Source organism: Hylobates moloch, unplaced genomic scaffold, assembly GCF_009828535.3.
Source record: "Hylobates moloch isolate HMO894 unplaced genomic scaffold, HMol_V3 SCAFFOLD_12, whole genome shotgun sequence".
Taxonomy (NCBI): domain Eukaryota; kingdom Metazoa; phylum Chordata; class Mammalia; order Primates; family Hylobatidae; genus Hylobates; species Hylobates moloch.
In genome coordinates, this window is record NW_026652287.1 from 39,367,922 (window position 1) to 39,390,999 (window position 23,078).

A 23,078-nucleotide genomic window follows, 5' to 3' on the forward strand; every position below is an offset into this window, starting at 1 on the left:
ACTGCAGGTGATCCACCTGCCTCGGTCTCCCAAAGTGCTGGGATTACAGGTGTGAGCCACTGTGCCTGGACAGGACTTCTTAAAAAGGAAATGCTATGATTGGCCAGGCGTGATGACTCGCGCCTGTAATCCCAGCACTTTGGGAGGCTGAGGCGGGCAGATCACGAAGTCAGGAGATCAAGACCATTCTGGCTAACACGGTGAAACCCCATCTCCACTAAAAATACAAAAAAAATTATCCAGGCGTGGTGGCAGGCGCCTGTAGCCCCAGCTACTCAGGAGGCTGAGGCAGGAGAATGGCATGAACCCGTGAGGCAGAGCTTGCAGTGAGCTGATATCATGCCGCTGCACTCCAGCCTGGGTGACACAGCGAGACTCTGTCTCAAAAGAAAAAAAGAAAATGCAATGGTTAAAAGTCAGCTTAATTAAAGATGGAGGATATCCAAACTATAGGTATATTTAAAATGCCTTTATGTCGTTTATCTTTGTAGATTTTGTTTTTCTGGAAAAAGGTATTTTCTTCTCAGTCAACTGAACAATTTTTCTCCATTTTTGTCTTGCCACTCTTAAAGCACACATGAGGGGTTCCAGGATGACTTCTGGTGGCCTGGGACTCCTTGGGAAAAACAGAGGAGGCGCCACTGATCTGTTTTGGGAAAAACCTCTGTTTTCCTCATGGAACTTCAGGAATTAGGGGCAGATGGATCCCTCTCAAAATCTATTTTTGTCTTCCAGCTATGCCTACTTATTAGGCCTTAGAAACTACATGTTTTCCTAGCCCTGGTTCTCGAAGGGCTCCACCCCCGGGCCAGTAATCCAATTAAGAAATTGGCACAAGAGGCTGGGCACGGTGGCTCACACCTGTAATCCAAGCACTTTGGGAGGCCAAGGTGGGCAATTTACCTGAGGCCAGGGGTTCGAGACCAGCCTGGCAACATAGCAAAACTCCATCTCTACTAAAAATACAAAAACTAGCCAGTAGTGGCAGGCACCTGTAATCCCAGCTACTTGGGAGGCAGAGGCAGGAAAATCGCTTGAACTCAGGAGGTAAAGGTTGCAGTGAGCCAAGATTGTGCCACTACATTCCAGCTTGGACAACAGAGTGAGACTCTGTCTAAAAAAAAAAAAAAAAGAAAAAGGAAAAAAGAAAAATCTTACAACTACTACTGGATCTCCTTCCATCTGTCATGTAGTTATATATGTGTTGTATGTGTGATGTTTATATAAAAGAACTCTAACTGATTAGCTTAAGGAAAAATAATCACTTAGGTCAAATATTCTTGAAGAAAAATAGAAACTGTAATGCCTTTTAGTTCCCATGACTTTAATCTTAGAGAAATAAAAACAGTCTTAAAGATTATTGGTAAAATAAAAATGTCTTCAAAATGTAGACATGTGGTCCAAATTATGCAGCTCAGATACTAGGTTTGCTAAATGCTTTAAAGTCATGAACTGCTTCTTTGGCTTTTGAAAACTGGTCGACTTGCCTGCTTTAGAGTTTGGTAAGGACTAGGGACATAGGGAGTTAATCACACCCGTAGATACGCTGGAAATATTCAGATCTTATCTGCACCTATGACATAATTAAAATAACTTACTAGGTTTTCTTTTTTTTTAACCAGGTTTTCTTTTTACCAAAAATAAGAATTGCCAAGTTACCATTATAGCATGTAATTGAGACTACTGAAAATAGACTCACATGCAAGGTGTATAAGGAAAGTAAACTGTGTCTTTAGTGAAAGAATATAAGAAGGCATGGGAATGTAAATTTTTGCCAAGTTTAGAGATTTAAAGGATTGTTTTAAATAAGATAAAAAGCTAAGGGTTTAAACAAGTTATAGAAGATTTGTAAAAATTAATCTTGTAAAAGGAATTCTGTGTGTGAACATATTGACTAAATTCTTTTTTTTTTTTTTGAGGTGGAGTCTCACTCTGTCACCCAGGCTGGAGTGCAGTGGCACGATCTTCGCTCACTGCAACCTCCATCTCCCAGGTTCAAGCGATTCTTCTGCCTCAGCCTCCCTAGTAGCTGAGATTACAGATGCACGCCACCACTCCTGGCTAACTGTTGTATTTTTAGTAGAGACGGGGTTTTGCCATGTTGTCCAGGATGGTCTCGAACTCCTGACCTCAAGTGATCTGCCCACCTCAATTCCCCAAAGTGCTGGGATTGCAGGCATGAGCTACCATGCTCAGTCCATATTGACTAAATTCAAAAGGGTATTATTTGGTTTTCCTGTAAGTTGAACATTGGAATGGAAGCATGATCTGCTATTCTTAGGGCACTGATCTGCTATTTCATAATAAATATTATAAGCCTTTAATATGTTTGATAGGCTTTCTGAAATCACATTTCAACTTCAAAATTGTCTTTTCTAACCCCTAACTTTTGGATGCTACAGAGGATCCCTGGAGTGTCCAGGGAAGAAGTAGACAGGATGATTTGACATGTTTAGCTACATAGGATTGTCGAAATAAGGTGGTGTTTGATCTTCTGTGGGTTACATTTCAGTGAATAATGTTAATATGTGTTCCAAAATTGTATGGGATTTCTAAAGTTCTGATGTCTGAGGATGTGTTATGAATCATAATTAGGGTTATTGTGTTAGGTTATTGTAGACCACAGCGGTTACCAAATTTCTTTGTCAATCATGATTTTGACTGTGACTACCCTAGGACATTTTGACATTCATAGACAATTGTTGTCTTGCTTTTTTTTTTTTTTTGAGACAGAGTCTTGCTCTGTCGCCCAGGCTGGAGTGCAGTGGCGCAATCTCGGCTCACTGCAAGCTCCGCCTCCCGGGTTCATGCCATTCTCCTGCCTCCGTCTCTCCTGAGTAGCTGGGACTACAGGCGCCTGCCACCATGCCTGGCTAATTTTTTGTATTTTTAGTAGAGGCGGGGTTTCACCATGTTAGCCAGGATGGTTTTGATCTCCTGACCTCGTGATCCACCCACCTTAGCCTCCCAAAGTGCTGGGATTACAGGCATGAGCCACCATGCCCGGCTGTTGTCTTGTTTTGATCTTCTTCAAAGGGTGGATTATAGACCTTGAGTGCAGGTTTCTGATAACTTTGGAGATTGTGAACAGGAGTTGACTGGGTGAACTGAACTAATGGAAGACCAAAGTAATCATTCTTGATTTTTTGCTTGGAACATTGCTGATCCTTTGTTTTGTTTTTCAGAATCAAGGAAGCTTTTCTTTCCAGCTATTTGTAACTTTTGACATTTGTAGGAGTGAACCAATCAGTGATCTCTGACTGCAGCTCAGAAGAAACTAAAGGGACAGACTGTCAAACTCCAAATGGTGATGCAAATGGAGCCTCAGACAATGACTCCTTTTTACTGGGGGCCCTTAAATAGGTCCCTGAGGGAAAATCTGACTGCCATTTTTCTGAAAAAAAAAATGCCCCCTGTCAGCATGAAGGAGTTAAGAATGGTCATCATCCGGCCAGGCTCGGTGGCTCATGCCTGTAATCTCAGCACTTTGGGAGGCCGAGGCAGGTGGATCATGAGGTCAGGAGTTCAAGACCAGCTTGGCCAACATGGTGATACCCCATCTCTACTAAAAATACAAAAATTAACTGGGTGTGGTGGTGCATGCCTGTAGTCCCAGCTACTTGGGTGGCTGAGGCAGGAGAATCACTTGAACCTGGGAGGCAGAGGTTGCAGTGAGCCAAGATCACACCACTGCACTTCAGCCTGGGCAACAAGAGTGAAACTCTGAAAGAAAAAAAAAAAAGAATAGTCATGATCCCTACCCTAACGGCAGTTAGACGTACCTCTTCAGAGGGGACATTGATGGCTTTGGCAGGGCCAATCAGGAGTCCCGCCCCTCCTGAGTTGGGATGAGAGCTCTCCAGGTGCGGCCGCAGCCACCCAAACCACAGCTGCAGAGCTGGGCCTCCCACTCCACAGAGTAGACAGGATTCCCACACAACCCCAGTGCAGCTGCAGCCACCCAAACAGAGGCTGTGGACCCAGGCATCCCTGCACTCTTGGGGTCCCGGGAAGGCTTCCCTGCCCTTACAGGTTTGGAAATGCCTGCTCCCACTGCCTGGCTTCTCCCTGCTGTCGGCACCCATTCCAGTCTCAGAGCAAAGTTGGGGCCAAGCCCAGGCACTGTCACAGCCCAGCTGGGTGTGCACATGCTTGGGGCAGTGGTGACACTGCACTCCCCTGCTGCCTCAGCCCCCTCTGGACTTTGGGGGCTGATGAGCATAGGAGGGAAGCTGAGGAAGGGGTTGAGCGCAGCTCAGTGCTGGCCTGCAGGTGCCCCTTGGCATCTACAGCCTCAGCACCATGAACAGCAGCAGGAGGCAGACAGGTTCTTGGGTGGAAGGGTGTGGATCCCTGGTGGGGTCCCACCTTCAAGCCAGGGAGGCCCTGAAGCCTGGGGACCAGGATGCCAGTCCCACAGACTAGAGTGGGAACTTGTGGTGCCTTTTCCAGGCTGCTCATGGACCAATCAGCATGGACTTCCTCCCCTCTGAGGCCCATCAAAGCCCGGGGCTCAGCCATAGCTGGACAAATATAGGGATGACCAGCTGCAAAGAGGAGCAACCCACTCTGGGGCCTCCTCTCTGCTGAGAGCTGAACACTTGACATGACAACCAGCTACAGAGAGGAGTTACCCACTCCAGGGCCCACTCTGAGCTATTCTGTTGCTCAATAAAGCTCCTCTTCACCTTGCTGACCCTCCACTTGGCCACGTACCTCATTCTTCTTGGGCGCGGGACAAGAGCTTGGAACCTGCCAAATGGCAGGACTGGAAGAGCTATAACACAAACAGGGCTGAAACATGCCCCTTGCTTGCCACGTTGAGAGTGATGAGAAGGAGAGAAGAGCCCCAGCCCTTCAGGGAGCCTAGACCTGGGAGCTCCCTGAGCTAGGGCTGTGACTCCCTCTTTGAGGCCCAGCATGAAGCTTGGAGTCTCCAAGCTTCTGGGCTCCACCATGGTCCCTGGTGGCAGCCATGGACGCTACTTGTGGTGCACCTGGTCAAGCCGCAGCCTTGCAGAGAGCTAGTGCCCATGCCGGCACCTGGAACTGCTCAACCTGCTGCAGCAGCCGGTGTGCCTGACTGTGCACAGGGGCTAGACCCCATACTTGCTTGAACACACACCCCTTGCCACTCCCCACCTGGCCCACCCTTGGCAGATGTGGGATCCAAACTGGTAGCAAGAGCCGAGTGCAGCCTGCCAGGCCAAGTGGGCAGAATGAGCCCAGTGGGCCTGAGCAAAACTCGGGCAAAGATGCCACCAGCCACAGAGGTTTACAGCCAGAAAAGTGACACCGTCCCAAGGATTCTGCAATGGCACCACTGCACTCTGGGCTGGGTAATAGAGCAAGACCTGGTATCTATGAACCCTGAAGACATTATGCTAAGTGAAATAAGCCAGACACAAAGGGACAAATCCTGTGTGATTCCACTCCTAGGAGGTCCCTCAAGTCAACAGATTCATAGAGACAGAAAATAGGCTGGTGGATGCCAGGGGCAGGGGAGGGTGCGGGGGAGTGAATGTTTCATGGGGACAGTTTCATGCTGGGAAGATGAGAAAGTTCTGGAGATGGGTGAAAGAAAGTCAAATGCCGTATATTCTCACTTATAAGTGGTATCTAAATAATGTGTACACATGGGCATAGAGTGTGGAATGATAGACATTGTGTGGGCGGGGGCGTGCGGAAGGAGAGAAAGTGATGAAAAATTGTATAACAGATACAAAGTATATTATTCAGGTGATGGATACACGAAAAGTCAAGACCACCATTATGCAATATATGCATGTGACAAACTGTACTTGCACCTCTTCAGCTTTTTAGATTTTTTTTTTTTTGAGACAGAGTCTCCCAGGCTGGAGTGCAGTGGCGCGATCTCGACTCACTGCAAGTTCCGCCTCCCAGGTTCAAGCCATTCTCTTGCCTCAGCCTCCCGAGTAGCTGGGACCACAGGCACCCGCCACTACGCCCAGCTAATTTTTTGTATTTTTAGTAGAGATGGGGTTTCACTGTGTTAAGCCAGAATGGTCTCGATCTCCTGACCTCGTGATCCTCCCGCCTTGGCCTCCCAAAGTGCTGGGATTACAGGCGTGAGCAACCACGCCCGGCCTAGATTTTTAAATCTAGTCACCTCAGGCTAGAGTGCAATGGCACAATCATAGCTCACTGCAGCCCCGACATCCCGGGCTCAAGCGATCCTCCCACCTCAGCCTCCCCAGTAGCTGGGACCACAGGCATGTGCCACCACATCCAGCTAATTTTTAAAATTTTTTTGTAGAGATAGGGTCTCCCTATGTTGCCCAGGCTGGTCTTGAACTCCAAAGAAAGTAACATTTTGGATGTTCTGGTCTTGCTTTTGGTCTGTAACGCAACTGTTACTGTTAATACATTAGGTCTCTACCGCCCTCTAGTGGTTTACTTTATTTGCACCCCGGGAACAATATTGAGTGTTCCCTTTTTATTTCTCCTGGTAGATGGTCCAGCCCTCTTTTGGATACTTTTTGGAATTCCTTTTGGCCTCCAGCCTGTTTCCTGTAACCTCCCAGTTTGCTGCCCGCCACAAAAGTACACACACAGCCACCTGTTGCAATACACATACATAAGTATATATTTTTTTGAGATAGAGTCTGGCTCTGTCGCCCAGGCTGGAGTGCAGTGGCTTGATCTCGGCTCACTGCAACCTCCGCCTCCTGGGTTCAAGCGATTCTCCTGCTTCAGCCTCCCGAGTAGCTGGGATTACAGGTGCCCACCACCATGCCCGGCTAAATTTTGTATTCTTAGTAGAGATGGGGTTTCACCATGTCGGCCAGGCTGGTCTCACGCTCCTAACCTCAGGTGATCCGCCAACCTCGACCTCCCAAAGTGTGGTGAATACAGTTGTGAGCCACTGCGCCTGACCAGTGATTTTCATTTCCCTAATAACAATGATATTGAGCATCTTCATGTGTGCCTGGAGCTGCTATTATTATTATTATTATTTTGACAGAGTTTTGCTCTTGTCGCCCAGGCTGGAATGCAGTGGCGTGATCTCAGCTCACTGCAATCTCTGCCTCCTGGGTTTCCTGGGTTCAAGTGATTCTCCTGCCTCAGCCTCCTGAATAGCTGGGATTACAAGTTTGTGCCACCACACCCAGTTAATTTTTTGTATTTTTAGTGGAGACAGGGTTTCACCATGTTGGCCAGACTGGTCTCGAACTCTTGACCTCAGGTGATCTGCCCGCTTTGTCCTCCCAAAGTGCTGGGATTATAGGCATAAGCCACTGCACCCAGCATTTTTTTTTTGAGGCAGAGTTTCACTCTGTCGCCCAGTTTGGAGTGCAGTGGTGCAATCTCAGCTTACTGCAACCTCCGCCAATTGGGTTCAAGCGATTCTTCTGCCCCAGTCTCCCGAGTAGCTGGAATCACAAGTGTGTGACACCATGCCCAGCTAATTTTTTGTATTTTAGTAGAGATGGGGTTTCACCATGTTGCCCAGGCTGGTCTCGAACTCCTTATCTCAGGCAATCTACTCACCTTGGCCTTTCAAAGCGCTAGGATTACAAGCGTGAGCCACTGCTCCAGCCTCTCTTTTCTTTTCTTTCCTTTTTTTTTTTTTTTTTTTTTTTGAGACAGGGGCTCACTCTGTCACCCAGGCTGGAGTGCAGTGGTGTGATCATGGCTCACTGTAGCCTCCACCTCCCTGGCTCATGAAGCAATCCTCCTGCCTCAGCCTCCCAAGTAGCTAAGACCACAGGTGTACACCACCATGCTTGGCTAATTCTTAATTTGTTTGTAGACACAGGTTCTCACTGTGTTGCCCAGGCTGGTCTCAAAAAATCCTCTCACCTCGGTCTCCCAAAACACTGGGATTACAGGCATGAGCCACCAAGCCTGTGCTTGGAGCTTTTGAGTTCACTTTTAAACTTAGAAGGAAGGAAGGCAGCTCAGCTCTCCTGGTGGCCGCTCCCACCCATGAAGCCAGCCAGAGGGACGAAGAGAGCCTGGCCCTGGTGACATCATTTGAAGCCTGGACCCAGCCAGGTCTGCAGCCTGGGGCTGAACTTCAAAAGTATATATGCTGGCCAGGCACAGTGGCTCATGCCTATAATCCCAGCACTTTGGGAGGCTGAGGTGGGCAGATCACCTGAGCTCAGGAGTTCCAGACCAGCCTGGGCAACATGGTGAAACCCCACCTCTACTAAAAATATAAAAATTAGCCGGCATGCTTGCGCGCACCTGCAGTCCCAGCTACTTGGGAGGCTGAGGCAGAAGAATTGTTTGAACCCAGAAGGTAGAGGTTGCAGTGAGCCGAGATTGTGCCACTGCACTCCAGCCTGGGTGACAGAGCAAGACTCTGTCTCAAATAAACAAACAAAAGTACATATTGCTGATTGTCCGTTTGTGATTTCAGTCAGTTGGGGTTGAATATTTTGTCCTTTTTCACCAACAGACCTTCCTGATTAAGTGGATCTCCTGAGGTCAGGAGTTCAAGACCAGCCTGGCCAACATGGTAAAACCCCGTCTCTACTAAAAATACAAAAATTACCCAGGTATGGTGGTGGGTGCCTGTCATCCCAGCTGCTTGGGGGGCTGAGGCACGAGAATCGCTTGAACCCAGGAGGTGGAGGTTGCAGTGAGCCGAGATCACACCACTGCACTCCAGTGTAGGCAACAGAGATCTTATCTCAAAAAAAAAAGTATATATGCTGATTGTCCATTTGTTATTTCAGGCAGTGGGGGTTGAATATTTTGTCCTTTGTCACCAAGAGACCTTCCCTGATGGAAACTAGGATGTGCAAGGGTCCTGTAGCTTGTTAGAATTATAGACTGGAGGCCGGGCACAGTGGCTCACGCCTGTAATCCCAGCACTTTGGGAGGCTGATGCGGGTGGATCACTAGGTCAGGAGATCGAGACCATCCTGGCTAACACAGTGAAACCCTGTCTCTACTAAAAATACAAAAAATTAGTCGGGCGCAGTGGCAGGCGCCTGTAGTCCCAGCTACACAGGAGGCTGAGGCAGGAGAATGGCGTGAACCCAGGAGGCGGAGCTTCCAGTGAGCCAGGATCGCGCCACTGCACTCCAGCCTGGGTGACAGAGTGAGACTCCGTCTCAAAAAAAATAAAAAAGAATTACAGACTGGATTGGGAGGCCGAGGTGGGCGGATCATGAAGTCAGGAGTTCGAGACCACCCTGGCCAATACGGTGAAACCCCATCTCTACTAAAAATACAAAAATTAGCCAGGCGTGGCGGCATGTGCCTGTAATCCCAACTACTGAGGAGGCTGAGGCACGAGACTCACTTGAACCGGGAAGCGGAGGTCACCCAGGTCTCTTGCTCATCAGCTACATTCATGCCTCAAGAGGAGGCTGTGACGAGGGTCCAGCAGGAGCCAGAGGACAGATACTGGGGACAGAGTGGGATTTTTTTTACATGACTTTACACTTGGGCCACATAAGCTGGCAAAGAAGAGAAAGAGCCACAGGGTCAGGGGAGGAGGCAAGCGCTTCTCTATCCTCCTCCCTCAGAAGATTTTGTTGGTTGATTCTTTAGCTGGGACTACAGGCGCGTGCCACCACGCCTGGCTAATTTTTTTTTTTTTTTTTTTTGAGACAGAGTTTCGCTGTATCGCCCTGGCTGGAGTGCAGTGGTGTGATCTCGGCTCACTGCCAGCTCTGCCTCCCAGGTTCACGCCATTCTCCTGCCTCAGCCTCCCAAGTAGCTGGAACTACGGGCGCCCGCCACCACGCCTGGCTCATTTTTTATATTTTTAGTAGAGATGGGGTTTCACCACATGAGCCAGGATGGTCTCCATCTCCTGACCTCGCGATCTGCCCACCTCAGCCTCCCAAGGTGCTGGGATTACAGGCGTGAGCCACGGTGCTCAGCCACCCTCCCCAAGAAGATTTTTAACTGAGGTTCTCAACTCTTTGGGTGGTCAAACACCTCTTCAGGGGATGTCACGGAATCACAGCTCCTCTCCCCCAAATACACCAAGACACACAATATTTTGCAGATGATTTTACAAGTTTATAGACATCCCCAACCCCGCCTCTTCCTACCACCATGATACATCCTGGAGCCACAAGTGAAAAACCTCTGGCTTCTAGAACAAGAAAGGAAGAAGGACTCGGAAGCAGATGACCAGGAATCCAAGTTCAATCCCACTACTGTCTCACTGCGGTGCAAAGAGCTTTGGAGAAGGACAGACTGGGTTCAAGTCCACGCTGTGTGGCCTTAGGCAAGTCACTTGCCCTCTCTGAGCCACAGCTATGAGAGTATTCTCATCTATCTAAAGTGATGCACTCCAGGCACCTAGATTGTATGCCCAAACACCCATCTTTTGCACACAATGTCAGGTGGTCTGTGGACGCTGAAACCCATCCAGGGACCCCAGATAAGAACCTCTTACTATGTGTCCAGGCTGGAAGGCAGTGGCACAACCTCCACTTTCTGGACTCAAGCCATCCTCCACCTCAGCCTCCCAAGTAGCTGGGACTACAGTCTCATGCCACCACACCCGGCTAATGTTTTTTTTGATTTTTCATAGAGAGGGGGTTTTGCTGTGTTGCCCATGCTGGTCTTGAACTCCTGGGCTCAAGCAATCCTCCCGCCTCAGCCTCCCAAAATGTTGGGATTACAGGCATGAGACAGCGAGCCTGGCCAACAGTCTTTGCTGTTGCTCCAGCTTGCAAGCTCATTCCCATCCCAGGGGTTTCACACAGCCATTCACTCTGTCCAGAATGGCCTTGCCCTGGCTTTTGGTATCGTTGGTTCCCTCTTGTCATTGAGGGCTCAACTGCAAAGTGCACTCCCTGGACCACCCATGTGATAATGCTGCTCCCACAACTGTCATCTTCCAGAATATTATTATATTTTATCTCTTTTAGCGCCTATCAATGTCTGCAAGTGCTGTGTGTGTCTTTTTATTTGTTTAATATCCATATCCTTCATTAGGGCAAGGATGTTGTATGTCTTTGTTGTCTTGGATCCCCAGAGGCTAGCATCTGATATATAGCAGGAGCCCAATATATGTACGTGTGTTGAATGGGTGAATGAATGAGTAGTTGAAAAGTAGATGAATGAAAGGATGGTTGAATGATTTGGATGGATAAATGAATGGGCAAATGAATGGCTAAATGTGGGCGAATGGATGGATGGATGGATGGATGGATGGATGTAGGGTAAGGTGATGGATAAATAATTGGGTAAATTAATGGATAAATGGCTTAATAGGTGGATGAATGAAAGGATAATAAATGATGGATGATGATGAATAATTGATAATGGATGGATGGATTAATGGATAGTTTGATGGATGATTCAATGGATGGATAGATACATTAATGAATGAATAGGTGGATTAAAGGATAGATAATAGATGAAAGGCGGAATGGTTGGATAAATTACTGGATGGGCAAATTAAAGGCTGAATAGATGGATAGTTCAATGGAGATTTCAATAGATGGATGGATGGACAGATGGATAAATTTAATGGTGGCTGGATGAATGGCTAAAGTAACGGATGGGTGAATTAAAGAATGGATAAATTAATGGTGGCTGGATGAATGGATAAAGTAATGGATGGGTGGATTAACAGGTGGATGGAAGGATGGAGAAATTAATGTGTGGATGAATTAAAAGATAGGAAGATGGATAAACTAATGGGTAGATAAAGGATGGGTAGGTGGATGGATAGATGGATAAATTAATGAATGGTTGAATCAAAGGATGGGTGGATGATGAATGGATAGAGGAATAAATTAATGGGTAGATGAATTAAAGGGTGGGTGGATGGATGAATGAACAAATTAATGGTAGATGAATGAATGAATGGATGAATAAATTATGGGGCAGATGAATTAAAGGATGAGTGGGTGGCTGGATGTTTGTCAAACTCTATGCTAAGGACTTCACACACATTCATTTGTTTTAACCACACAAAAACCCCCACAAGACAAGGAATATTATTTCTGTTTTATAGACAATGTCCTTGAGCTTCTGTGGCAGGAAAAATCACTTCCCCAAGAAATGTACAACTGGAAAATGGTGGAGCAGGAATTCTAACTTAGGTCTGCCTGACTCCCAGCCCCGTGCTCTTAACCACCATGAAAACCGCCCTTCCCCACCACTCCACCACTGCTTTAGAGACTATCCTGGCCACCCTCGCTCCTCTCTCATGTCCACATGCCCCCAAAGCACCCAGATTGCCCAGTCTGGGACTCTGCTGTCCTCAGCTGTGAACCCGAGGACCTCATAAGTCCATGGGAAGAGGTGAGTGGGTCTGTGTGTAACATCTCCACATGCACATGTGGATGTAGAATGAGGTGCCTGGAAGTCATATTCATTCTCTGGGGTGTCCCCCAAGAATCAGGGATATTGCTGTGGCCACAGACAGATGAGGGAGTCTGGTAGTGACCACCAATATTTAGAAGCTAATATTTATTTATTTATTTATTTATTTATTTATTTATTATTTTTTGAGACAGAGTCTCTCTGGTCACCCAGGCTGGAGTGCAATGGCATGATCTCAGCTCACTGAGAACTCTGTCTCCTGGGTTCAAGCGATTCTCCAGCCTCAGCCTCCCAAGTAGCTGAGATTACAGGCGTGCACCACCACGCCCGGCTAATTGTTGTATTTTTAGTAGAGGCGGGGTTTTGCCATGTTGGCCAGGCTAGTCTTGAACTTCTGACCTCAGGTGATCCACCCACCTCGGCCTCCCAAAGTGCTGGGATTATAGGCATGAGTCAGCGTGCCCAGCCTAGAAGCTAATATTTAGATGCCACATCCTTCAGTCACCCCAGTACCTGGTGACTCAGTCCCACCAGCTCATGTGACAATGGTCACTGGGAGGCTGTGGACACAGAGGAGGAAATGAAAGAGGATGGGGGGAGTCATGGAGGGGAGATGCGTGAGACAGCCCCCCACAGTCATCAGGCTGCTGCTCAGAGATGTCACAAAGTCCATCATCTGCCTCAAGGCAGGGCAGCGCAGGAGAAGGAGGACACGGAAGGGGAAACAGAGGAAGGAACCACGAGTGTCCCTCAGGTGCAAGTCCTGACCGGGGCTCCCTTCTCAAGACACAGGCAAGTCGTCGGGTGGTTGGATAGTCAAGAGGCTGGCAGGTCTCAGCAGTCCTTGTCGTCACCCCGGATTTCCACATAGGGCAGCCCCACGGGCCAACTGTCCCGAGGCCAGTAGCGGACTTTGAGGGTTTCACCTGGCATCTCATAGTTGGCATCCACCAAGGCCATGGTGACCATGCCATAAGGGAAGGTGATGCTGATGAGCACATGCCTGTGGAATGCAGAGCGAAGGTGGGGGGGGCACAAGATACCCACAGCCTCACGCCGGCCCTCTTTTTATTTCTAATGGATCTTGACCATCCAAGGGAGCCTTCTGGGTCTGGCCCCCTGACTGCAGCCTTCCCCTACCGCCAGGTCACAGTATCTGGCTCTCCTCTCTCTGCTTCTCCACCCCTAGCCCCCAGGCTCCTACTCTGAGCTCTGGCATCTAAGATTCTCTGACTCTGGGCCCCGCACAGCCTCAGAACACACACTTACCAGATGCTGTGCAGATAGAAGAAGTGAATCCTCTGCCAGAAGCTGCAAAGCAGACGGTCACTGATCCAGCTGGTCAGAGCAACAGCCCATAAAACCACGGAGACCTCAATCAGGTGCCGAAGCTCCTTACTGCTGGTCCTAGAGAGGGGAGAGGGGGACCAGGGGCTGGCTCAGAGAGCAGCACCTGAGGGGGCTCATGGGAAATTCCTCTTTCCACAGTGATGAGGCTCAGAGGCTGGGAGAAGGGAAACAGCAGGAATTGAGGGTGCAAGCAGAGGGGGCCCAATCTCGTGCTTAGAACTAACACTGAGCATTTCCAGCACACCAGGTGCAGTTCCAAATGGCCTTCAAGCCAGGCACAGTATCTCATGCCTGTAATCCCAGCACTTTGGGAGGCTGAGGTTGGGAGGATCGCTTGAGCCCTGGAGTTTAAGACCAGCCTGGGCAAAACAGCAAGACCCTAACTCTACAAAAAAAAAAAAAAAGTTAAAATTAGCCAGGCATGGTGGCGCATGCCTGCAGTTCCAGTTACTCGGGAGGCTGAGGCAGGAGGATCATTAGAGCCCAGGAGTGCAAGGCTGCAGTGAGCCGTGATTGCGCCACTGCACTCCAGCCTGGGTGACAGAGTAAGACCCTGTCTTAAAAAACAATAATAGGCCAGGCGTGATGGCTCACACCTGTAATCCCAGCAATTTGGGAGGCCAAGGCAGGTGAATCACTTCAGGCCAGAAGTTTGAGACCAGCTTGGCCAACATGGTGAAACTCTGACTCTACTAAAAATACAAAAAAAATTAGCCGGCCATGGTGGTAGCCACCTGTAATCTCAGCTACTTGGGAGGCTGAGCCAGGAGAATCACTTGAACCCAAGAGGTGGAGGTTGCAATGAACCGGGATTGTGCCACTGCACTCCAGCCTGGGTGACAGAGCAAGACTCCATCTTAAATAAATAAATACATAAAATAAAAAATAAAAATAAATAAGTAACAATAATAAATAAAACACCTTCAAATATTGACTCAGTCGGCCGGGCACGGCAGCTCAAGCCTGTAATCCCAGCACTTTGGGAGGCCGAGGCGGGCAGATCACCTGAGGTCAGGAGTTCGAGACCAGCCTGGCCAACATGACGAAAGTCCGTCTCTACTAAAAATACAAAAATTAGCCGGGCATGTTGGCGCGCATCTGTAATTTCAGCTACTCAGGAGGCTGAGGCAGAAGAGTCACTTGAACCCAGGAGGTGGAGATTGCAGTGAGCCGGGATCTCACCATTGTGCTCCAGCCTGGGCAACAAGAGCGAGACTCCGTCTCAAAAAAAAAAAAAAGATATTAACTCAGTCCTCACAAGAACTTGGTAGAGGAGTAAACTGAGGCACAGGGATTACTCTATGCCCCACCCCACCCCATGGTTACACAGCTGGTAAGTGGCAGAGCTGGGATCTAAACCAAGTTTTTCTGACTGCATAATCTTTATTCTTAACCAACAAGCCCTTTGGTGCTTGTATGTTTTGGAGTAGAGGTATGTGTGCCTCAACCTCCCAAAGTGCTGGGATTACAGGCTTGAGCCATCACGCCTGGCAAGAATAATATATTTTTTGTAATCAGGAGAGTTAAATTATAAAAAAAATTAGGGGTGAAATTGTATGAAATCTGGGAGAAATATGTGACAGATTGACAAAATGTGGATGGTTGTTGTGGCTGGTTACTGGGCGTGGGGATGTTTGTGGGGCTATTTTCTCTGGGTTTCATCTGTTTCTGGGTTTCATCATAAAAAGGACAAGCTCTGCTGGGCACAGTGGCTCACGCCTGTAATCTCAACACTTCGGGAGGCCGAGGTGGGCGGATCACCTGAGGTCAGGAGTTTGAGACCAGCCTGGCCAACATGATGAAAGTCCGTCTCTACTAAAAATACAAAAATTATCTGAGCATGGTGGCGTACACCTGTAATCCCAGCTGCTCGGGAGGCTGAGGCAGGAGTATCACTTGAACCCGGGAGGCGGAGTTTGCAGTGAGCTGAGATTACACCACTGCATTCCAGCCTGGAAGACAGAGCGAGACTCTGTCTCAAAAATAAATAAATAAATAAATAAAAATAAGGATAGTGTAGGGTGGATGCAGTGGCTCACGCCTGTAATACCAGCACTTTGGGAGGCTGAGGTGGGTGGATCGCTTGAGCCCAGGAGTTCAAGACCAGATTGGGCAACATGACGAAACCCTGTTTCTACAAAGAAAAATACAAAAATTATCCTGGCGTGATGGCATATGCCTCTAGTCCCAGCTACTTGGGAGGCTGGAGTGGGAGGATTGCTTGAGCATGGGAGGTAGAGGTTGCAGTGAACCAAGATCACGCCCTTGCACTCCAGCCTGGGCGACAGAGCAAGGCTCCATCTCAAGGGAAAAAAAAAAAAAAGACAAGCTCTGCAGTCAGTCAGGTTCAAATCCTGGCAGGGCCATTTGTTAGTGGGTGATCTTGGAGAAGGGACGTCCCCTCCGCGAGCCTGGAGTCAGGGGTGCTAGGAGGGGGATGGGAGCCTCCTGCCCGGGCACCTGCAGTCTTCACTCACTTCCTGTACTCCTGCCACACGATGTAGAGAATGTGCAGGGCAATGCTGTTGAGGGCGTAGGCATTGACCGTGGGCCGCAGGAAGGACAGGAGGGTGCTGACCACAGTGGTGATGAAGACCAGGCGGATGAACTGGGACCTGGGGAGGAAGGGCCTCAGCTGTAGGTGGGAAGGGAGGTCCTGGGATTATAGGCAAGGTCACTTGGAGATCTCGTGGCCCAGGTGGGTGAGGAAAGGACAGGATTCTGGGGAGCCCAGATAGGCTCAGAAAAGGGTCCTAGCCAGGCAGGGCACAGTGGCTCATGTCTGTAATTCCAGCACTTTGGGAGGCTGAGGTGGGCCGATCACCTGAGGTCAGGAGTTCGAGACCAGCCTGGCCAACATGGTGAAACCCCATTTCTTTCTTTCTTTTTTTTTTTGAGACGGAGTCTCGCTCTGTCGCCCAGGCTGGAGTGCAGTGGCACGATCTCAGCTCACTGCAAACTCCGCCTCCCGGGTTCACGCCATTCTCCTGCCTCAGCCTCCTGAGTAGCTGGGACTACAGGCGCCTGCCACCATGCCAGGCTCATTTTTTATATTTTTAGTAGAGACAGGGTTTCACCATGTTAGCCAGGATGGTCTCGATCTCCTGACCTCATGATCCGCCCGCCTCGGCCTCCCAAAGTGCTAGGATTACAGGCGTGAACCACTGCACCTGGCCCTAGTGAAACCCCATTTCTACCAAAAATTACAAAATTTAACCAGGTGTGATGGCAGATGCCTGTAATCCCAGCTACTCAGGAGGCTGAGGCATGAGAATTGCTTGAACCCAGGAGGCAGAGGTTTCAGTGGGCCAAGATCATGCCACGGCACTCCAGCCTGGGTGACAGAGGGAGATTCTGTCTCAAAAACGACAACAAGAAAAAGGGTCCTTTCCTCATGGGGGCCCATTGTGCAATGGCTGCACACAGCAGCTTCCTTGGTAGTGTACGCAGCCTGTTGGTTGTATGGGTTGCTCTAAGGGACCTTGGAGACAGGCCTTTCCGATGGATGTTCATGTTTCTGACCTTGCACTACCCCAATGTAGGCTCCAAACAGGCATGCGAGGTGCCTTTGGAAAGCCCCAGGGCACTGTGGCCAGGGTTCACATTGGCCAAGTTATCATGTCCATCCGCGCCAAGCTGCAGAACAAAGAGCATGTGATTGAGGCCCTGCGCAGGGCCAAGTTCAAGTTTCCTGGCCGCCAGAAGATCCACATCTCAAAGAAATGGGGCTTCACCAAGTTCAATGCTGATGAATTTGAAGACATGGTGGCTGAGAAGCGGCTCATTCCAGATGGCTGTGGGGTCAAGTACATCCCCAATCGTGGCCCTCTGGACAAGTGGCAGGCCCTGCACTCATGAGGGCTTCCAATGTGCTGACCCCCTCTTAATGCTCACCAATAAATTCTACTTCCTGTCCAAAAAAAAGAAAAAGGGTCCTAGCCAGGCACGGTGGCTCGTGACTGTAATCGCAGCACTTTGGGAGGCTAAGGTGGGAGGATCGCTTGAGCTCAGGAGTTCGAGACCAGCCTGGGCAACATGGCAAAACCCTGTCTCAACCAAAAATACAAAAAATTAGCTGGATGTGGTGGCACGTGCCTGTAATCTCAGCTACTAAAGAGGCTGAGGCAGGAATCGCTTGAGCCTGGGAATTGGAGTTTGCAGCGAGCTAAGATTGCACCACTGCACTCCAGCCTGGGGGACACAGCGAGACTTCATCTAAAAAAAAGAAGAAGAAGAAGGAGAAGGAGAAGGAGAAGGAGAAGGAGAAGAAGGTCCTGAGGCTCCCAGGTGGACTCAGCAGAGTCTCAGGGAGCCCAGGTGAACCCAGGCAGCGTCTAAAGGGGAATCCCAGGGAGGACTCAGTAGGATAAGAAGAGGGTCCCAGGGGGCCTGGGAGAGCGTGATGGTTTCCAGGACCCAGGTGAGGTCAGGCAAGTTCAGGGGAGCCAAGTAGGGCTGAAAGGAGGGATCCCTGGTCCAGGTGAATTTAAGAGACGTCAGACAGTGGCTCTCCAGGACCCAGTAGGGATTAAGGAAAGATGACAGTGTTCCCAGAGGATGACAGGGTGGGCTGAGGGGGTCCTGGAGGGCTCAGGTGAGTTAAGCCGGGTTAGAAGAGAATTTCACATGCCTGTAATCCCAGCACTTTGGGACGCCAAGGCAGGTGGATCACTTGAGATCAGGAGTTCGAGACCAGCCTGGCCAACATGGTGAAACCGTCTCTACTAAAAATACAAAAATTAGCCGGGTGTGGTGGCAGGTGCCTGTAATCCCAGCTACTTGGGAGGCTGAGGCAGGAGGATTGCTTGAATCCTGAAGGCAGAGGCTGCAGTGAGCCGAGATCGCACCACTGCACTCCGGCGTGGGTGCCAGAGTGACACTCTGTCTCAAAAAGGAAGAAGGAGGAGGAGGAGGAGGAGGAGGAAAAAAAAGAAGAAGGAGGAGGAGGCGAAGGAGGGGGAAGGGGAGGGGGAGAAGAAGGAGAAGGAGGAGAAGAAGAAGGAGAAGGAGAAGGAGAAGGAGAAGGAGGAGGAGGAGGGGAAGGAGATTATTTCACAGGGGTCAAGGGTGTCAGTGGGGATCAATTAGATCAAGAGAGGGACCCAGGGGGTCTAAGAAGATCAGATGAAAGATGCCAGGAACCCCAGGTGAGAGACTCAGAGAGGAGTCCCTCGGGCCCAAGTAAGCATAGACATGAGGTCCTGGAACTCCTGTTGGCTGCAACAGATTCTGGAGGAAGTCCCAGGTTATCAAAGTAGGATCAAGGGAGGGATTCCAAGAAACCAGGTAAGCTCAGGGGAGGGGTCTCCAGAAGCCCAAGTGAGTCAGGCAGGGTCAGGAGAGAATCCGAAGTGGTCAGGGGAGGAATTCCAAGGGCCCCAAAAGGGGTCAAGGGTGGGGACCCAGGGGACTCAGGTGAGCTCAGGCAGAGTCAACTGAAGACTCAGACCCCACCCTGTCTAGACAGCCAGCCCCTGACCCACCTGTTCCCCCCCAGGAAGGAGGGGAAATAGCAGCAGGGCATCCATATGCTATAGGCACTGCCCAGGAGCCACAGGATGGCGATCTCGTCCAGCAGCTGGCCCAGGAAGCTGAGCGTCATGTGGAAATACATGGAGAACAGGCCTGCAGCGGCAAGGGCAGGCTGTCAGTGGGGGCCGCCACCTTCTAAACCCCCACTGCCTCCCGACTGTCACAGACCTGAACCACACCTCCCTACCTATGATCATGAAGAGGACCCAGACAACGTAGATGTAGCGGGAGCGCTTCTGGGCATAGGGGTGCATCAGGAGCATCATCAGTGGCCCGAAGATGAAGAAGGGGATATTGGAGAACTGGAGCAGAGAGAGCCACAGGGAGGAGCTTGTCAGATAGGGGAGACAGAGGAGGCTGCCCTCTGTCCAGACACTCAGTCACCAGCCAGTCCGTTACCTGCTGCATTTCAGGCAATTCATCAACCCAGGATTTGTCAGTCACTCACCTCCTGTCAACCCTTCAGCCGACCCTTTTTTTTTTTTTTTTTTTAGATGGAGTCTTGGAGTCTTGCTCTGTCACTCAGGCTGGAGCGCAGTGGTGCCATCTCAGCTCACTGCAACCTCCACCTCCCAGGTTCAAGCAATTCTCCTGTCTCAGACTCCCGAGTAGCTGGGATTAAAGGCACGCACCACCACGCCCAGCTAATTTTTTATATTTTTGGTAGAGACAGGGTTTCACCATGTTGGCCAGGCTGCTCTTGAACTCCTGACCTCAGGTGATCCGCCCACCTTGGCCTCCCCAAAGTGGTGGGATTACAGGTTTGAGCTACCACACCTAGCCACTTTTCAGCTGATCCTGACCATCAGCTGGTCATCCATAGATCAATTTCTCAATCCATTATTGGTTCATTCATTCATTCAGTGAGTGTGGCAAAGACTATCCACTAAACTTCCGTATATATTCTCCTTCTTCTCTTTTACTTTTTCTATTTATTTTACAGTCAGGATCTTGCTGTCTGCTGCCAGGCTGGAGTGCAGTGGTGTGATCATGGCTCATTGCAGCCTCAATCAGCTGAGCTCAGAGGATCCTCCTGCCTCAGCTTCCTGAGTGGCTGGGACTACAGGTGCCCACCACCCCACCTGGCTAATTTTCTTTTATTTTTTGTAGAGAAGGGGTCTCACTATGTCACTCAGTCTGGTTGCAAGTTCCCAGCCTCAAGTGATCCTCCCACAACAGCCTAAAGTGTTGAGATTATAGGTATGAACCACTGCACCAGGCCCTTTTTCCTATAAAAATAGTATCTCCCAAGTTTGAACTGGGCACACAGCTTGCCCAATGAAAGACTACATTTCCCAGCCTTCACTGCAGCTCACTGTGGCCTTGTGACCTGCTCTGGCCAATGAGATAAGAATGTAAATGACATCTACTACTTCCAGGTCAGTCCTTTCAAAAACCACTTAAGGAAAGCTTGCCCCCTTTCCTCTTCCTGTGGGCTGAAATATGGCCATGGACGTCATGAGTTGACCTTGCCCTTGCAGACAAGGAAAGACGATGCAGTGCCTTTCTGACAAACAGCATGAAGCAGAAATGATACTGTGTGACTTCTGAAGTTAGGTCATAAAAGGAACTGTGGCTTCCACCTTTTCTATCTCATAGGACAAGACGTCCAGACCCTAGGCCACCACACAAGAAGACTGGCTACCCTTGAAGCCACCATGCTGGAGAAACCATGTGTAGAGACCACACTGAGATGGAGAGAGATGCCAGAGGAGGGCCAGTGGTTCAATTCTTCCCCATACAGTCATCAGACATATGAGTGAATGAAACTTCAGGTGATGGCCGGGCGTGGTGGCTCATACCTGTAATCCCAGCACTTTGGGAGGCTGAGGCAGGTAGATCACCTGAGGTCAGGAGTTCAAGGCCAGCCCAAAAAACAGTGAAACTCTACAAAACAGTATGTGAATATATATTGTGAATATGAATATATATATATATAATACATGAATATATATTTCACAATAATGTAAAACAATACAAAAATTGGCCAGATGCAGTGGATCACACCTGTAATCCTAACACTTTGGGAGGCTGAGGCAAGCAAATCACTTGAGGTCAGGAGTTTGAGACCAGCCTAGGCAACATGGTGAAATCCCGTCTCTACTAAAATACAAAAAAATAGCTGGGTGTAGTGGTGGGTGCCTGTAATCCCAGCTACTTGGGAGGCTGAGGTGGGAGAATTGCTTGAACTTGGGAGGCAGAGGTTGTCGTGAGCTGAGATCGTGCCATTGCACTCCAGCCTGGCCAACAGACTGAGACTTCATCTCAAAAAAAAAAAAAAAAAAAGGTCACAAGACCATTTGCACCCAAAATTAAATGGCTCAAGACCCCGATGTGCTGATGCCAGACTTTGACTCCCCACAAAGTCTCTCCCTGATATGTCTGAGCCACAGCAAGTTTCTCATATGACAAATACTTATATAATATGGGTGGAAATGTAAATTGGTACAACCTCTATGGAAAACAGTATGCAGAATTCTCAAAGAACTAAAATTAGGACTAACATTTGATCCAGCAATCCCGCTACTGGGTATCTACCCAAAGGAAACGAAATCATTATACTAAAATATACCTGCATTCATATGTTTATTGCCCCACTATTCACATAGGCGAAGATATGAAATCAACCCAATGATTGGATAAAGAAGATGTGGTATATATACACAATGGAATTTTATTTTTTTATTATTTTATTTATTTTATTTTATTTTATTTTGAGATGGAGTCTTGCTCTGTCACCCAGACTGGAGTGCAGTGGCACGATCTCAGCTCACTGCAAGCTCCTCCTCTGGGTTCACACCATTCTCCTGCCTCAGCCTCCCGAGTAGCTGGGACTACAGGCACCTGCCACCATGCCTGGCTAATTTTTTTTTGTAGTTTTAGTAGAGACGGGGTTTCACCATGGTCTCAATCTCCTGACCTCATGATCCACGTGCCTCAGCCTCCCAAAGTGCTGGGATTACAGGCGTGAGCCACCGCGCCCAGACTTATTTATTTATTATTTATTGAGACAGGGTCTCTCTCTGTTGCTGAGGCTGGATTGCAGTGACATGATCATGGGTCACTGCAGCTTCAACATCTCAGGCTCAAGTAATCCTCCCACCTCAGCCCCCCAAGTAGCTGGGACTACAAGCATGCACCACCATGCCCAGCTAATTTTTGTTTTGTTTTGTTTTGTTTTTTGAGACAGAGTCTTGCTCTGTCGCCCAGGCTGAAGTGCAGTGACGCCAGCTCAGCTCACTGCAAGCTCCACCTCCTGGGTTCATGCGATTCTGCTGACTCAGCCTCCCCAGCAGCTGGGACTACAGGTGCACGCCGCCATGCCCGGCTGATTTTTTGTATTTTTAGTAGATGCGGGGTTTCACCGTGTTAGTCAGGATGGTCTCGATCTCCTGACCTTGTGATCCACCCTCCTCGGCTTCCCAAAGTGCTGGGATTACAGGCGTGAGCCACCGCGCCCAGCCTAATTTTTGTATTTTTTGTATAGATGGGATTTGGCCACGTGGCCCAGGCTGGTCTGTAACTCCAGGGACTCAAGCGATCCACCCGCCTTGGCCTCCCGATGTGCTGGGATTACAAGCGTGAGCCACCACACCTGGCCTGGAATACCATTTAGCCATTAAAAAAAAGAATGAGCCCAGGTGCGGTGGCTCACACCTGTAATCCCAGCACTTGGGGAGGTTGAGACAGGCAAATCACATGAAGTCAGGAATTCGAGACCAGCCTGGCCAACATGGTGAAACCTCATCTCTACAAAAAATACAAAAATTAGCCGGGCATGGTGGTGTGTGCCTGTGACTCCAGCTACTCGGAGGCTGAGGCAGGAGAATCACTTGAATCTGGGAGACAGAGGTTGCAGTGAGCTGAGACTGTTGCAATGCACTCCAGCCTGGGTGAGAGAACGAGACTCCATCTCAAAAGAA

General features: G+C 49.2%; 2 protein-coding genes and 1 pseudogene across 2 annotated transcripts in view; 2 read left to right on the forward strand and 1 right to left on the reverse strand.

The window, feature by feature from the left end:
- Nucleotides 1-12,535: 12,535 nt before the first annotated feature.
- The window catches only part of ACER1 (alkaline ceramidase 1), a 31,190-nt gene continuing 20,647 nt past the window's right edge, over nt 12,536-23,078 (reverse strand). The window contains exons 2-6 of the mRNA XM_032169423.2: nt 19,343-19,457; nt 19,107-19,248; nt 16,101-16,238; nt 13,543-13,680; nt 12,536-13,276 (exon numbers count right to left, since the gene is read on the reverse strand). Coding sequence (XP_032025314.1) covers nt 13,108-13,276; nt 13,543-13,680; nt 16,101-16,238; nt 19,107-19,248; nt 19,343-19,457 — 702 coding nt within the window. The 3' untranslated portion in view covers nt 12,536-13,107. The remainder of the gene's footprint in view (nt 13,277-13,542; nt 13,681-16,100; nt 16,239-19,106; nt 19,249-19,342; nt 19,458-23,078) is intronic.
- On the forward strand, nt 16,990-17,117 carry LOC116479774 (small nucleolar RNA SNORA70; annotated as a pseudogene).
- Nucleotides 17,037-17,505, forward strand: LOC116478330 (large ribosomal subunit protein uL16-like). The gene has a single exon (XM_032169429.2). It carries the CDS (start codon nt 17,086-17,088, stop codon nt 17,479-17,481), a length of 396 nt encoding a protein of 131 aa, XP_032025320.1. The 5' UTR covers nt 17,037-17,085; the 3' UTR covers nt 17,482-17,505.

What these genes read in the sequence shown, in the direction of transcription:
- LOC116478330 (XM_032169429.2), top strand. Translation starts at nt 17,086, where the DNA reads ATGGGTTGCTCTAAGGGACCTTGGAGACAGGCCTTTCCGATGGATGTT.